The sequence below is a fragment of the Ambystoma mexicanum genome, chromosome 1q (assembly GCF_040938575.1).
Source record: "Ambystoma mexicanum isolate Mex_15411 chromosome 1q, UKY_AmexF1_1, whole genome shotgun sequence".
Classification (NCBI taxonomy): domain Eukaryota; kingdom Metazoa; phylum Chordata; class Amphibia; order Caudata; family Ambystomatidae; genus Ambystoma; species Ambystoma mexicanum.
The window spans coordinates 1,222,792,270-1,222,809,997 of NC_090922.1; the positions used below are offsets into that span (position 1 = coordinate 1,222,792,270).

The 17,728-nt window shown below is 46.2% G+C and overlaps 1 protein-coding gene across 3 annotated transcripts in view; it reads left to right on the forward strand.

Moving 5' to 3' along the window:
- Nucleotides 1-17,728, forward strand: part of JAK1 (Janus kinase 1) — a 1,055,078-nt gene that overhangs the window by 374,817 nt on the left and 662,533 nt on the right. For all 3 annotated transcript variants that reach the window (XM_069641985.1, XM_069641984.1, XM_069641986.1), the window contains one exon: nucleotides 5,033-5,186. In XM_069641985.1, coding sequence (XP_069498086.1) covers nucleotides 5,033-5,186 — 154 coding nt within the window. The remainder of the gene's footprint in view (nucleotides 1-5,032; nucleotides 5,187-17,728) is intronic.

A 17,728-nucleotide genomic window follows, 5' to 3' on the forward strand; every position in this document is an offset into this window, starting at 1 on the left:
CACACACTTTAGGTCTAATAAAACAACTAACATGCACATTAGGCTTCAGGCTTCTCTTGGTTTTCATAAACTCCTTCCTCTTCTTTATCGTCTTAGTACCTGAGGGTTTATGGGAGCTGATTTCTTGGATGTTGTTTTTCAAAAGTCTCACATAAAGACTCATCAAAACCAGAAGATGGTATGTATGAGTTGTGGGTGTGGGGGCTTGACTAGACTGATATAAAGAAAAGGTTTTCTGACTTTTACTATAGGTTGGAACTGTTGGGTGACAACAAGCCATTAACGGAGTTGGGTATTATAGTGTCTTCCTCAGGGGAAAGGGGGAAATACTGCATCTCATTCAATGGAGCCACCACCTCCCCTCCCCTAGTTGCTGTCACCCCCATATGATGCTCCCTCATATAACCGCCTCCAGTGTCAGGCTTGGGTAACGGCTGCCGTACCTTGGCCACTTGGGAGTAGGCCACCGCCGGGGAATCAGTGATGACTCTACTGGATTCATCACCTATAGCATTAAAGTGGATGCATTTTTTATTTACATGTTAATTGCTATGTTAATGCATGGTTTGAAAAGGAAGACTGGATAAGCAGGACCTAAGAGCATCTCCTGGGCATCCAGCATTAACCAGTTACCAGGAGCTACTACTGGGGAATGCGGAGTTAGTACATAGCGTTCCGCAAATACAACTTTCACATAAGATGCAAGCATATCATTTTGTCCACAATTATTATGATTATTATACCTCAGTTTACTAACCTCTAAAGGATGTTAGCCAATAAGATAACGCAGCCGATTGAGCGCTCGTTGCTGCATGCTGCAATCTGTGATCTGTAGGTTGCAGTTTCATATCCTGTCAAGGCCAACTCATCCTTTCGGGGTCAAATAAGGAGTACAAACTTCAGTCGATAGTCTTCGACTTTGATACAGTAAATAACGCTTGGAAAAACTGAGATAAATTTATTCCGAGCACGGCGGAAAGAGACCAATTGAATGTTTTGTTTTAAAGTGGGTCTGCGCCTGGCAGAGGGCACCCTGGGTGAACAGTGAATCACCAGAGAAGTTGTGCATATGAGAATCCTGAGGAGAAAGGAACTTTGAATGTTTGTTGCATCAGGCCCTCTGAAATAAGAGACTTTGAATGGCAAAGACTTTGGGACAGAAGGTCCCGATACTGAGATTTTGCAGCCTCGTGCCAGAAAAGCCACAGTATGTGCTAAGCTTGAGTGTGCCGCCTTGTGGGGTAGCAAAGCTTACAGCTCAACTATCCTGACCTATAATTTCTTGAACACTTCTTTTGTATAACATTGTTTTCCACACCATTTGTATTTAGAAGTAAGGATTGGCAATTGGTTTATTATTATAGGCCCTTTTATTTTGACAAGACACCACTGTGACTGCGTTATCATTATTTGATGGTCGTAGCTTGCTCCTGTCTTTAGATTTAGGATTAGAAAGGGGTTTTTCAAACCCAGTTGAAGTTCAATAAATACCCTTGAACTGTGGTCACTTGTGTCTGTCTTACTGTTTCATACCATGGTTTCCGTACATAGTCCCCTTTCCTCCATGCGTCCCACTATCCTCCCCCTTAATAAACCTGTGTCATTAGGCAACTGTAATATAGCTGACGCGTCAAAGGCGACTGGGGAGTGACGCCGGTGGGCAGAGTGAAGGCAGCGCATACTCCTGCGGCCACGCGCGCATATACATTTAAAGGGGACAATTTTTCTTGTGAAAAAGTTTCCGTTTTCCGTCCATAGCGAGGAACGCCCATACAGTATGGTGGAGAGAAGACTATGGACTAGGAGTAAGTTAGTCACTAAGTTGAGTAACCTATAATATCTCTTGCATGAGGCAAAACCGTGGGTCTCCTACTTAGTGAGACTTTCCTCCCAAGAGCGCAGCCTGTGGTTAGATGGATACCACCAGGCTATGGGCCCAGGTGAAAATGCAGGAAGACTCATGAACAAGCTGCAAGAAAGAACAGAGGTGTCACTACGTGTATATTACTTCTCTTACCACCCACGAGTACCTGTATCTCATACCTGTGTACTGTGCATGGAAAACAGGGAACCTATACGTTGAATACTCTCCTACCAAGTGTCATGAAGTCCATAGACCAAGAGACTCGCCCGACGCCAGATGACTGCAGACACAGTGTTCCAATAGTCCAGAATCTAACCTGATCGGAACAAGGGCGAAGCAGCTACCATCAAGTCCAGGACATGCTGGGACCTATTACCGAATGGCAAAAGGGCACATCTAAAGAGGAGGAGGGTCAGTGAGTGTGCGGTTCCAGTTCTAACCCAGGCGAAACCAGAGTTCCAAAAAAATACCATAACAGAAGGGCAATCCAGTGGTAATTCAGAAGGCAGAAGGGAATGCAGAAACCAGGAAGACAGTTAAGTACAAATGGAAAATCAAAGGCGATAAATCCAAAAGAAACTCTGAAGCCCGCTGGAAAATTCACCCCTCTGAGACCAATAAGGATAGCCTCATTATAGCATCCCTAAACTATAAAGAAGCAATCTTTCAAGCTAAAAAAGATACCTACAATAAGCACATACTACTAGCAGAATCTAATACCACAGAGCTCTTCAAGATACTTAAAGAACTTGAATCTCCCACAACCCCCGATACCTAATATTGAAAATGTGCTCCTCAACAAATTCTCAACTCCCCAATCTAAAATCAACACCAAAAAAAGAAGCCTTCAGACCGACTCACAGCCCAACTCCTCCCCTGTAATTACACCCCACACTCTGCATACTCCTCAACCTTTCAGCTTTTATCCCCTTTCTATTCTAGAGGTAGAAAACATCATCAGCAAACTTAATCCAACCAATTGCCAGGGTGACACATGCCCAGCTCGTATAATCAAGGAGGCCTCCCATGAACTGGCCCCTTTCATCACTACCCTCAAACACTTCATTCAGCACTGGCATCGTCCCAGACAACCGCAAGAATGCATGGGTTATGCCCCTTCTTAAAAAAAAACCTTCTTAGGCCTGAGCTTACCTATGAACTACAGGCCCATCACCACCGTGCCTTTTCTGCTCAAGATCCTGGACCGAGCAGCCTATCTGCAGATCCAAGACTGCCTGGAAACAAATAAACTCCTAGGACTTAGACAATCTGGCTTCTGTCCCAAGCACAGAACGGAAAATGCCCTCATCGATCTTAAAACCGAAATTGAGGATCTGACAGACAATGGAAAGCTAGCCCTGCTCCTCCTACTACTAGATCTCTCAGCAGCTTTTGATTTGGTAAACCATCAAATTCTCTGCCAACACCACAAATCTGCAGCCGACTTTTCAGATAATGCTACCACCTGGATTAGATCCTTCTCATCCAATAGATCCATGAGGGTCTTCTCCCCCTCTGCCTCCGCTGAACCCTCTATGGTACCCTACGGGTACCCCAAGGATCGTTTGTTTCACCTACACTATACAACGTGTTCACGAAACCACTCTTTGATATTCTCCACACTCTGGGTGTCATCTACACCAACTATGCAGATGACACCCAGATACTCATCCCCATCACAGTTTATCACCTAGTCGAAACTAAGGCCTTAAACGATGTTTATCTAGTTATCCAGGCGTGGATGGCACAACGCAAGCTCTGTCTGAATGATGAGAAAACAGAGCTCCTCATCCTAGGCTCTCATCATAGACTGAGCAAACTTGACCTTATCTTCAAATCCTTTATCATCGATGGCAATACCGTTAAGGTTTCCAACGATACTAAAACACTAGGCATCTATCTCGATTCCACCTTATCTCTCTCTAGACAAACCAATGCCGTCATTTCAGCTTCCGCCTACACATGCAAACTCATCACGGCCTGCCGTCCATTCCTCTCCACCTCCAATTGCACCATCCTGGCCAGAACCCTGGTCATGTCCAAACTGGACTATTGCAATGCTCTCTACTTAGAAACGAGTCAACACAATCTCAACAAGCTCCAGGTCACCCAAAATAATACCATTAGGGATGCATTAAACATCCCCAGGAACCAACATATATCTGACACCAGACGCAGCCTACACTGGCTCTTAGTAGCTCAGAGAGTCTCAATCAAAACCCTTGCTCTCACACATAAATGCTTAGCCAACCAGGCACCCAGCTATCTGGCCAGCTGCTTCACCCTACACACCACCAATCGCCCTCAAAGAGCAGCCCAAGTGCTTTGCTTCTCCCTACCCAGATTTAAACTCCAACAGCTGGGGCCGCCAGCTTCCCGGTCCTTGCCACCAAACTGTGGAATTCACTCGCCCATCCACTAAGAACAGAAACATCCTTCCACTCCTTCAAGAGCAAAGCTAAACTCTGGCTCCGGATCCAAGATTCCCACAACCTCTGCCCTACTTCTCAACATTAAACTCGCCCTCCATGATATCGCTCTATCTGTGCACTCTCATTGTAAATCAACTGTAAAGTATGCTGTCATTATATTGTAATGTATATTTCGTAAACACCTACATATGTTGTTCTTGCTTTTTTTTATTATGTTTTGATTATGTACTGTAACTGAAGATATGAGCCCAGATGCCTTCGAGCCAGGAGCGCTTTACAAATAAAATAAATACAAATTCAATGAAGGCAAACAAAATTCATTAACAAGAGTTCAATCAGAGCAATAGAGTCGTGGTACTAAGAACCAGGAGGCTACACACTGCAGAGAACAGTTTAGCAGCACCGGAGCTGCCGAGCGTTTCAGTTTATGAACAGAAACGCGACACGCAGCAGTTACTGCTGACGTTGTAGCAACGGAGCGTTCTGACATCCCACGCTTCGCTCCGTTGTCCTTTCCGTTCATGGGAATTATAGTTCTCACTCCTCCTGCCCGGCAGGCTGCTGTCCAAGCCGCCACCACCGCAGGGTGATGTTCTGCGGATAGCGAACAGACTGACATTTGGTTTCAATGTGGTAACCTGTTAAGGGTTATCTAGAGTGGACAGTTCATCACCTTTTTTGATGATCTTCAATCTAATGTCTTGTAACTCATGAGGATTTTTCTTTTTGTTTTAAGATACTATTTTACAAACTGGCATGGAACAAATGAAAATGAGCCTGCTGTATGGAGGCATTCTCCCAAAAAACAGAAAAATGGTTACGATAAAAAGCGAGTTCCAGATGGTACACCTCTACTTGATGCTAGTTCATTGGACTATTTGTTTGCACAGGTAAGGCCTGCAATACATATTTATATACAGTTTTCTCTGTTTTGTAGAGAATTGAGGGGTGTGCAACCTTTGGATCTCCAGATGTTTTGGACTGCTACTCCCATGATCCCTCACCATTGGCTGTGGTGGATAGGACATGTAGTTCAAAACATCTGGAGGGCCAAAGGCTGCAGACACCTGTAGTATTGATTCATCATGCCTTTGCATCCCACACATTCTTTGAGTTGTAAGGAAGTCCTGTTTTTATTTAAATCACATCTTCGACATGCTATTGCAATGTGCTTCTCTGTAAGGGCAAGCTCATACAGAATTGATTGAAAAAATTGTCTTTTATAGTAACTCCAATAATCTTGATTCACGAGCACAGTTCGGCAAGGTTTAAATGACATTGGACGGCCCTGTGACTAAACAAGAACTGTGCATGAAAACATTCAAATCAAAGTTTTGTTGGTTGACGGGGTGTAGATGTTGGTTTAATCCACACACCACTATCAATTCCTTTAAAAATATGCAGTCCTTTTAATGACGGTGGGCTTCCCAACAAATTAGTTTTTTGTAAAAGTTGGGGGTTGATGTCATTTATAAAAGTTCATTGTGCTTGTTACTTTGCGAAAACATGAAAGATTTCCTTAAAAAAACATTACTGCCCTCTTTTCACTCTTGCCCCACGAATGCTCTGGAAAAGGTAGTCCTAAAAGATGTATTTTAAAGTACATTAGACCAGTCAATTCGGTAAACCATTACCTGAAAGGGTTGCAGTACCAGTACAAATAGGCGTATAGATGTTTTCCTTGAGATGATTTTGTGAAAAATAGGGCACTATGAAGTAAGTGCACCTGGTAAGTAACACTGACCGAAAACCACATGTGGATTTAAAAGAAAATGTTCACAGGTGTTAGAAAAGGATTGTAAAATCTTGCATTTTAGAGTGCTTTGAGCATATCAAATTGATCAAGCTTAATTGTATTCACAAATAATGTGTGATTGTGGATTATTGACATTTCACAATTTTCAGCTAAAGCAGATCTTTTCTATTTACACATGTCTAGTAACAGCTATCATCAGCCTCCACAGGCCCATCAACAGGTAGGAGCGGCCTCTACATGCCCAGCAACAGGTAGGGCCAGATACACAGCAACAGGTGTGAACAGCATCTGCATGCTATACACATTGTTCCAGAGGAAACAGACTATTTCCTAATAGGCTGGTGTATTCCTGCCATTGTGGTATACTGTGCTGGTATGCAGTATAGTAGCACGGACAGACAGTGGCCAAACTGAGGGTAAATGGGACTGTGGTGCAGGGCAAAGAATCGGGGGCATCGGAAGGGCAGTGGAGACCCCCTCCAGATATGATCATGAATGGCCAGCCTCCATATGCTCTGCAACCTGCATCTTGAGACTCACTGCTCCCACACACCTGTATGACCAGTCTCTTCATGTGAAGCAACAGATGGGATAGATCCTGCCTCCCCATCCTGAGCAACCAGTATGGCCAGCATCCCCAACCCCAGAAATGCACATTATCAACCTCCAAAGATACAGCAAGTGTTATCGTCACCACAACCAGCCCAACACCAGCCACACAAATGTGCCAAGTAGCCCGCTGTGCATTGTAAGGGTGCAGAAGAAGGACTCTGACACAAAGATGGCATGTTTGGGGCTAAAGACTTTTATTGAAGAATAAAGAACAAGCAAGCCTATCTTTCCCTGTTCCTAAGAGGGGCTTCTCTGCCTCAACTAAAGATCAATGGTAACTGTCAGGATGTCTGTTTAAAGTAAGTATCTGTTAGGCAGAAACCTGTGCAGTTCCCTCTGGGACCACTGCAAAAGATTTAAGACTACAGGTGTTTGGCAGTAAACCCACTTGGTAGCAGTCTGTACCACACAGATTCACTTGGTAGCTGTGGCTGAGCAGTCAGATTTCCCTCAAGAAGAGTTGGGCAGTATGCAAAGTATACACAATAGGCACTCAGATACAATAGCACAAGCAAACACTGACCAGAGCTTTGGTATCAAGGTATATAATTATTTATTTAAAAACACACTGATTGAAACACTCTAGCACTATTATTGTAAATCACTCTCAACACAGTTACTATTATTATATATACACCCCTTATTCCTTATCAGACAAGTCTTAGTTGACACCACTTATTTCCAGACAGAGGTGAGCACTTAACTATAGATGGCACTCCAATAAGTTAACGAAAAAGGGAGGGAAAAAGGCAGAATGTAGGAAAATGCACCACACTAATCTTTAGGAACTCTTAAGCAAGGCAGGAAAGTCAAAAGTTACTTATGAGCCAAAGTCCATAGGCCGAGCCCACTCTTGGAGAGAGCAGGGCACAAATGCACCCAAGATCACACAATGACAACAGGCTTAAAAAGTCTTGCAGGGAGTTCAGAAAGGTTTTAGTTAGGCTCAGAAAAGTTTAGCCAGGGTGTCCCAGGCTAACCCAGGTTCGAAAGCCGGGGGTTAAATCTACCCCGTACAGTCGGTTGCAAGGGAAGCCAGGCGGAACACGGTACCTTATGTGGAAAGGATCCTCCAGCGGGGGCAGTTGTTCCTGGCAGCGAGTGCAAGTCGCGGCGTCGTCCAAAGGAAGAGAAGATCTCGACGTGGAGGAAAGATGAAGGTCGTTGCACTGCCAGGGAATAAACCAGCCGCAGAGTTTTCCGGTTAAAGGTACTACCCTTTGATTCGCGGTAGTGGTAAAACGTGGTATCCCGGTTGCCAGGGTGCTTGGCACAGGCAAGGCGGCCACGAGATGCTCCAGGAAGCAAAAAAGGAAGCAGACTGGTTATCCCCACCAGTCGAAGGAAGAAAACTCTCCGGGCTGGAGATCTCCTCTGTCGTTGGGAAAAGTGGTGAGACGGTCCAGCAGGGCTCCACCGGTGGTGTCGTCGTAGCAGGTCGGCTCAGCTTCTCCCTCGCCGGATTCTTAGGTCCTGTGGCGATTTCTAAAGTTCCAGTCCCCAAAGCCCTGCTTTTATGCAGAAAACCCCCATTCACTCAGCCTAGCTGTCACTCAAACATGCTAAGTGGTGAGCCGGCCGGCTCACCACTTGGGCCAATCAGGATGGAGTGCGACTTGAGTTGCCTAGGAAACTCAGTCCAGGGTGCCTAAATCCCCCTCCACCCCTCCTAAGTACCCCAGACAGAGTGGCACCACTTTGGAGGGCTTCTGTGGAGAAGCCCGCCAAAAAGTGGAACAAAGGGCTCAACTTGGGTTGGAGTCACAGAAGCGAACACAAACGCCATTTTAGAACCGAGTTCTGGCAAAAAATACCAACCGGAGAATTAATATTAAATAAATAAACCGGCGGTATGTTCGAGGCTATAGGAATTAAATAATTAAAGTTGGTAGCCTCGAACAATGGGAAATCCCATAGAGATATATTTGCGGTCGAATATAAAAAGTAGTATCCACTGCCACCAGCCAAAACTCGATCAGGGGGGACGGAGACGTGCCCCCTCGACTAACAGACCCCGGGGTAATCGAATTGCCCCGGCCAGTACGTCCACAATATGATGGTTTGTACTGGTTCTGTTCAGAATTTGAGACTAGTAAAGTCAATGGTGACTTTACATGCCCTGGGAGACAGTAGTCAGTCCCAGGGTATGGAGTCTATATTGGGGGGTCACTGTGACACCCCTGTGTTACTGCACTGAGGGTGCTGTGCAACACACATCACAAAAACACATAAAGCCCTATGGAGTAAAAGACCCCATAGCCCATTAAACACATCTAGAGTCAAAGAAACACACTCGCTTCATGCCCAAGAGTGAGGGTAAAAGAGTCTCACTCTTGGCAGGAGAAAAAAATAAACCCCAAAAATCCAGCAAAGCTGCTGGGGGACTCACTAGATTAGGAAATTCAGCCTAAACAGAGAATTCTCCCTAACAGTATCCACCTGCTGTGTCAAGAAAACCTAATGGAAATCATGATTGTCGGAAGCGGCTGACGTAGTTGTGTGGCTCTTCAGCGTTCAGTGCAGCTTGACGATCCTTGAGAGATTTGTGAGGTCCTTTACTCGAATTTCAGCTCTGCAGCTTTGCGACCGCAGCGTGGTGTGTGGTGGTGCCCTCTGATGCGTGTTAGCAGTGTGAGAACAGCGGGCCTGCCAGAGAGCAAGAGAGCCAGAGCTAGAGAGCCCCCCCTCTCCTCTCCTCCTTTTCCAAATTCCTGCTAATGAAAGTTCTGCCGTGAGGCTGTGACCGCTGACGGAGGACCTGTGGCAGTGAGGAGGGAGAAGGCAGAGGCGCTGGAACAGGCGAGTTGAGGTCTAACGAACGCTGAATTAAGGGATCACAAGTAATTATTGATTGGTCTCTATTTATATGTAATTTATATGTAATTCCAAACGGCACAAACGGTTCTGGTATTTAAACTGCAAAGTGTTTGCCACGGTTTTCGGAAGTAGTTCATGAAAGAAAGGTTCATATGTCGGGTCACAATCTGACTAGACTTGCCGTACCGTCAGCCAGCCAATCACGCCAGAGTGCATTTAGGAGACTAAGCACAGGAAGTGTTGGGCACCTCCCTCCCTTCCTGCCCACCCCAGACACTCGGGCGCCAGTGGCGGTCTTCAGTCCTGAAGCCCGCCAAAGGCGTAGAAACAAAGGGACCAAACCTACTTTGGCGAGCAGAGACAAACTCTAGAGGGACCTTTCCAAAAAGAAATGGCGAAAAAAGAAGACCGGGACCTGTTTAAACAAAGGGGGCTCAGATGCCATCTTGAAAAACACGATTCCCGCGATTTTTAGCTACTGGTGTTCGCGGTTGCGGAAAATCATGGTAGTTCGTTGTAAAACCACTGCCACCAGCCATTTCGATAGGAAATGGTAGCATTTGACTGCTACATGAGTTTCAAGACATAGGGGGATTTTAGGTAAACCCTCCAGCACTCTATTGTAAGATGGTGTGTGCTGGGTCTAGGAATTTAAAAACACCAGTAAAGTCAATTTAACTTTGCATTCTCTGGGAAACAGTAGTTTATCCCAGAGAAGGTATTTAAACCTTGGCAGAGCCTAAAAAGCTTCCCTGTGCCAGCCACTGTATTGAGGGTGCTGTGTGACACACATGAAAAGATGATGCCTATGGAGTTGTCTAAAACTCCATAATCAAAGAACACAAGAGTAAACCAGACATCAAAATACATGAGAGTGGGGAAAAAGGGTGCACACTCTTTCCAGGTAAAAAAATCAAGTCCTCAAAATCCAGCAAAGTTGCTGGGGGTCTCTAAGGTGAAGGGAATTAGCACATTTCAGGCAGAAGGGGGAAACGCCTGCAGGGTAGGCCAACCCCCAGGCAGCCCACACACCCCAGCAAGCACCAGTGAGGAGGTAACGGGGCCCGGAGGGCCGGAGAGGCTGATTTCAACAGGGCCAGCTCCCTCCCCAGCTCCTCACCTGTCCCGTGGGCTCCGGCCCGCGGGAAAGAAATGCCAGGATCAGCGGTCGCCGATGAGCGCGAACGCAGACTGCCGCAGAGGAGTGAAGGCCCGGCACCGATCCAGGCACCCGGCGCACAGGCCTCAGAGGTGATCTCTCCGCCAGCAGCTTCTCGCAGTCACACGGCCGACGGGCCTGGGCCTCAGCGCCGCAGGGTGGGAGGGAGGGCAGCCAACCGTTCCGGATCAACCGCAGCCCCAGCCCCCGGTGCAGCGTGGCCAGCTGACGAGATCACCGTGGCACTCGGGGGTGGGGGAGGAGAGCAAAGCCGAAACCGCCCACAAGGATCTCGTGCAGGGCGCAGCCAAGCGGATCCAAGTGCGCCGCAGTAGATAGGCGGCTCCCGGCTAGGTCCCAAGCAGCTCTGGGGACCGCCCACACGACCAGGCCCCAGCCAGCAGACAGTCGCGGCGGGTCTCCCAGAGCACGGATCTCGCCGAAATTAAAGCATGGCAGGCACCAAAGTATTCAATCTGGAGCGGTTTCGGGTGCAGGTGACAACGCGGTCCGCTGATGTGGCCGGATTGGTGTCTGTGCCTCACAGAGCTCAGAGGCTAGGCAGCCATTTTCGGGCTGCTCAACAGCGTCCCCCTGGCCTTCTAATGTTTTAAGTGAGATAGTACCTTTTTCCTCTTTATAGGGCTATTTATTCCATTTACGTTCCATGTAACTACATTCATAGAATCTTTGAATCAGGCTAAGGGAGCCGCCATCACAGTATCTGGACAATGAGGTCTCCCCAAATCGACAAAATAACATAAAAACAAAAACCTCTTAAAAAAAGAACAGAAACTTAACCTAGATTAAAAACTCCACTTCGGAGTTGTAACGGAGTGTATTAGCTGCACCTCAATCGTAGACAATAAAATACCTAAATGAGCGTGCCCTTCCCTGTATACATTATAACCTACTATTCATAAGTCCTAATCACTCCAATCATTTTTTGTATACAATCACCCACTTTTCTTACTTATTTAAATGGCCTTTCATAAATTCCTATATTCTATATGAGCCTAAAATATACATTTAATACGCCCATGAGCCTAGCTCATGTACATCCGAAACCCCTTGGAAAGGAATCTCTGCATCTCCTTATCTACAGTATTCCTTGAAACAACTATCTTACTCTTATTTATTATTCATTTTTATATTTTATATTGAAAGGCTGTAGTGATGGGTCGTACATAATAGTTAAGCATAATGTCTCTTGAAATCATTGTGCAATCTAATCTATATAGGTGGCTTTCAATGCACATTTGCCCTTATAGTCAATGTGCTATTAATATATTTTGTTTGCACTTTTCTTATGGAAACAAAGTTCCATTACTAATTTGCCAAAATATTGCTGCATTGAACTACAAACGTCAGTGCAAATGTCATCAAAATCTCTGCTTGCAGATATGAATTGGAGCCTGTTCCCAAACCGCACAAACTTTGTTGTATTCAGTTATTGTACAGGGAATAGTAATATTAATCGCAGGTAACAAAGAAAGGGGGTGCACTCTCATAAATGGCTCAAACCACTCTGCTGTAATGCAGCTAATTTCTTTTGCTGCTTACTGACCTAATCCTGCGAATTGCATAACTCGCAAAAACCTAAACTATGCAGATCAAACAGGTCAGGGTGACTGCACCGACTCCCAAACAAAGTGCTGGGAATAAAAAGCCAGAGTCTAAACTTTTTCCGAAAATCTAGCATGCTTTAACAACAGGCTCTGAATCCTGTGACTAAATGGACTGGTTCATTTACAGAATAAAATGAACTGAAAGACATACGGCACACATTGGCACATCATGATTACTTGCAGTCAGATTGAGAGAATCCTATCAATTGCAGGCAACATACCAGTTTCTACGTCTGTATTTACACTCCTTCCCGACTGATGTACCTGTTACAGCCCTCTTATTTATGGCACCCTCTTATTTATGGCACATAGACTTGATGTTATCTCGTTATTCCCATGTAGCCAAGTGATTGTTTTTCTTACCACACAGCAATCCTGCACTCAGTAAATTTGTCTCCCTTCGGTGGAGCTGTGTTCAACCAACCATATACGGTTGCCATAGAGATCGACTCTTATCCTAGAGGCATGTTCTTAAGAACAGAGAGGCCACACTCAGTCCTGTATTTCCTTCCTAGTTAGCCAAGAATCGTAGCAACTCCTGCCTTTCCTCGTCAGAGGGTGGCTCTCTCCATGTTGGTTTCCCTCCGATATTTTGTATTTCCTCTGACCAATCCAATGCCGTGAGATACTACACCGTTCACTCCAGTTCTCCGGAGTGATCGTCATACTCCTGGTCATTATCGTCTTCACAGTGCATGTATTGGAGTTAAATGGAAAGCAGTTTGTATTTTAAGGGCCGCCAGTAAGGTCGAACACACTAGGTTAGTCGACCCTTCAACAAAGGACATTGCCACTGGTTGGGAACAGGGAAGGATAGTTTGGCTTTTGAGAAAGAGGGAGGGTCTAACCAAGCAGAGGTATACTGTCCCCTAAGGGGCTTCCTATCCCATATGATCCTCCCTCAGTGCACTATCCACAGAAGGACTATTGTACTGTGGATGCCCCGCCCTGTCCCCATGGGATAGGTCTCCGCCCTAGGGGAGAAGGGACGAAATGCACAGATTCGTTAAACCTGTCCGCACTCGAGGCCGGGGTTTTAGATGTAGTGTTCGGAGCTGACCCAAACAACCTACTAAGGAGGCATCTACTGGCAAAGTCTTGCAGTCGATTCCCCAGCCTCGACAGCTTGACCTCATAGCGATTTAGGGAGAAGTCCCATGGTGATCGTAAGGCCTCCAAAATACATAAACGCAAATATTGTGAATAAAGTTGTGAGAAGAACGTTGAAGGGTCAAGCTTGACCCACAGACGCAATGACACAATATCTCTGACATCCAAGATTTATCTGAAAAACATGGGGTTCAAGCATTGCAGAAGCAAAAAGCAGACTGGAAGAGTTTCAGTACGTAAAACACCCACCACTATTTCCTCAGCGTCAGTCTCTTCAATGCCCATCAAATAGTCGCATGCCGATTGCCGTTGACCTCAAACAAAAACACTGATGGATATCTCATATTCTGAGGAGGAGTTGAGGAAGAGGACACCACTCACGTTGAACAGTATGTAGAGGCACAAACACGATAAACAACCCCTATGCATAGTTCAACATCTTCGGAAATCACACCTAGATGCCAAAAGGAATGGTCTGTGCAGGATTTCAGGGAAACCATAAACAAATTGGTGTCCTTTTCGGAAAAACATGAAGTGCCTGATTTTGTGGTCCTCTTAAAAGGACCACCAGATGAGATATACCCAAGTGGAATTTTATTCTGACCTATTTTCAGACCATGAAGACGGAGGACACAGGGGACAAGGAGATTTCATTGATCCTGATGATTATATCTTGGCTAGTCCAGATGAAGTCGACCCTCTAGTCACTTTCTCTCCCACAGAAGATGATTTTCATTATTCAGATTTACTCAAGGGAGCAGCAGAACGTTTTGGTATCCTCATCGAAGAACCAGATGAGAACATAGATTTTATAGAGGGCGTTTTGGAGAAGAAAAAAAGTTTCCCTTTGCTTCCCCTTACTAACATATATTAAAAAGAGGATAACACCCTTGTTAACACCCTGTCTCCACCAAAGCAGTTAACGCAATGTGGAGAAAAAGTACAAATCTTGCACAGATACCATCTACATCGGGGGCCAACTTGTCCCCGACTCTTTAGTAGCTACTATAGATAGGAAAATGGCAAATGCCCCAATCAGCTACTGAATATCCACTAGATAAGGAAAGTAGACGCATCTACTCCTCCAGCCCTAAAGCAGCAACTTCAGCTGCATACAGGATTGAACATGCTATAGCCTTAATGTCCAAATATAATGGGGAACAGTGGGACAATATGGAAGTGTTGGGATAACACATTCACACAGAGTTACAAAGTGGCTTCCATTCGTTCAGGCGAAAACTGTAGGCAAACACCATAATCAAAAACACTGCAGAAACAGCAGTGCATCATGTGGCAGGGCAGCTGTCATCAAAAGCTGCACATGGCTTAGAGCATGGGTGCACAACATACGGCCCGCGTGCCAGTTGCGGCCCGCCATGCCCTTTTGACCGGCCCGCAAGGCACAAAGACTTTCCTAATGGAGGTTAGGAAAGTCTTTATTGTCTTCCGGGCTGGTGAAAACACTGGCCCTCATTGGCTCAGCACACACACGCATCACGTCGCTCCTACGAGCCACGTAATGCGTGTGTGCTGCACCAATGGAGGGCCAGCACTACGGCTGGCGTGGTCCATAAGGCTTGATGCCGGAAGGCATTTCAGCCTTGGACCACGCCAGTCGTAGTGCGATTCCAGCGTTCCAGCTTACCTGCCGCTTACCTGCCTGCCTTCCAGCACGTCTCCGGTAAGTGGTCTGTTTGTGTTTGTGTCGGGTTTGTTTTGCTTTGTTTGTGTGTGTATGTTGCGGGGGGGGGGGGTGTGCCGGATGTGTATGAATGTTTGTATTTGAATGTATTTTGTGTGTATGTTGAGATGCAGGGGTGGGGGGGGGGCGTGTCGGATGTGTATGAATGTTTGTGTTTGAATGTATTTTGTGTGTATGTTGAGATGCGGGGGTGGGGGGTGTGTCGGATGTGTATGAATGTTTGTGTTTGAATGTATTTTGTGTGTAAGTTGAGATGCGGGGGTGGGGGGGTGTGTCGGATGTGTATGAATGTTTGTATTTGAATGTATTTTGTATGTAAGTTGAGATGCAGGGGTGGGGGGGTGTGTCGGATGTGTATGAATGTTTGTGTTTGAATGTATTTTGTGTGTAAGTTGAGATGCGGGGGGGTGTCGGATGTGTATGAATGTTTGTGTTTGAATGTATTTTGTGTGTATGTTGAGATGCGGGGGTGGGGGGGGTGTGCCGGATGTGTATGAATGTTTGTGTTTGAATGTATTTTGTGTGTATGTTGAGATGCGGGGGTGGGGGGGGTGTGTCGGATGTGTATGAATGTTTGTATTTGAATGTATTTTGTGTGTATGTTAAGATGCGGGGGTGGGGGGTGTGTCGATGTGTATGAATGTTTGTATTTGAATGTATTTTGTGTGTATGTTAAGATGCAGGGGTGGGGGGGTGTGTCGGATGTGTATGAATGTATTTTGTGTGTATGTTGAGATGTGGGGGGGTGTGTGAATGTTTGTTTTTGAATGTATTTTGTGTGTATGTTGAGATGTGGGGGGTGTGTGAATGTTTGTATTTGAATGTATTTTGTGTGTATGTTGAGATGCGGGGGTGGGGGGGTGTCGGATGTGTGTCGGATGTGTATGAATGTTTTGATTTGAATGTTTTTTGTGTGCTGAGTTGGGGGGTGGGGGTTCGGGTCTGTATGGGTGCATGTTTGTGTGTGTGCTGAGTTGGGGGGGTGGGGGGTTCGGGTCTGTATGGGTGCATGCTTGAGTGTGTGTGTGCTGAGTTGGGGGTGGGGGTTTGGAGTTGGGGGGGTGGGGGGTTCGGGTCTGTATGGGTGCATGTTTGTGTGTGTGCTGATTTGGGGGGTTCGGATCTGTATGGGTGCATGTTTGTGTGTGTGTGCTGAGTTGGGGGGTGGGGGGTTCGGGTCTGTATGGGTGCATGTTTGTGTGTTGAGTTGGAGGGTGGGGGGTTCGGGTCTGTATGGGTGCATGTTTGTGTGTGTGCTGAGTTGGGGGGTGGGGGGTTCGGGTCTGTATGGGTGCATGTTTGTGTGTGTGTTGAGTTGGGGGGTGGGGGGTTCGGGTCTGTATGGGTGCATGTTTGTGTGTGTGCTGAGTTGGGGGGTTTGGTTGGGGGTGAGGGGGCCATGGGGCATAGTGTTTGGTTGGGGGTGAGGGGGCCATGGGGCATAGTGTTTGGTTGGGGGGTGAGGGGGCCATGGGGCATAGTGTTTGGTTGGGGGTGAGGGGGCCATGGGGCATAGTGTTTGGTTGGGGGTGAGGGGGCCATGGGGCATAGTGTTTGGTTGGGGGTGAGGGGGCCATGGGGCATAGTGTTTGGTTGGGGGTGAGGGACATGGGGCATAGTGCTTGGTTGGGGGTGAGGAGGACATGGGGCATAGTGTTTGGTTGGGGGTGAGGGGACATGGGGCATAGTGTTTGGTTGGGGGTGAGGGGGCCATGGGGCATAGTGTTTGGTTGGGGGTGAGGGGGCCATGGGGCATAGTGTATCTAGGGTCAATAAAATATATATAAGTTTATTAAACAGGCGAGATACAATAACTAAATAGAAATAAATTATAACAATGGAAAATGTGTAGTACAAATTGTAAGTTTGAAATGCAAATAAAAATCGTTACCCCTCAAAAACATTCTTTTTCCATGTGTTTAGTACAAATTGGGGGTTTAAAAAGCCTCCTGCCACGCCCCGCCTACCGCCCCACCCACATTTACTTTTCGGCCCACTATAGCCCTCATGTAAGGTACTTTCGGCCCTCTGTCAAAATCAGTTGTGCACCCCTGGCTTAGAGGAACAGGGCTCCAGGCAGAAACACAGGCAACCGTTTCGGCCAGACCAATTGAAGAGGCCACTCTATTCGGGAAAGCTGTAGATAAATCCTAGAAAGAGCTAAGAAAGACCATGACACACTTAAAACACTGGCACAAATATCAGGTAGAACCTTTCAAACAAGAAGCACTCTGCCTAATAGAGGACCCTTTCGGGATAACACATATGGCCAAACATCAGCCAATATTCACAAGTACCAAGCACTGGTTGGCAATTGTGCTCACAATATCAAAAGTCACACTCTTCACCCTCTAGACAACATTTTAGAGGGAAAACCAGGGAAAGAGGGAAAACCTCCAGAGGAGTTTCCTCCTCCACTAAGCAATGACTTGGGGATTCAGGTCTCCTCTGTTGTCTGTGTATCAGCACAATAATGCTGTGTGAAAGTATGACTGAACTACAGGTTGCAGTTTTTCAAATTTCATTTAATTGCACATTAGCAATAAAAGCCAGACATGCTCCTGGACTTGGATCCGGAGGTAGTTGTTAAAGGTAGTATTTTCTTTAGCAGTGAGTACCAAAGTTGGTTACGCTTGATGATGCACCAG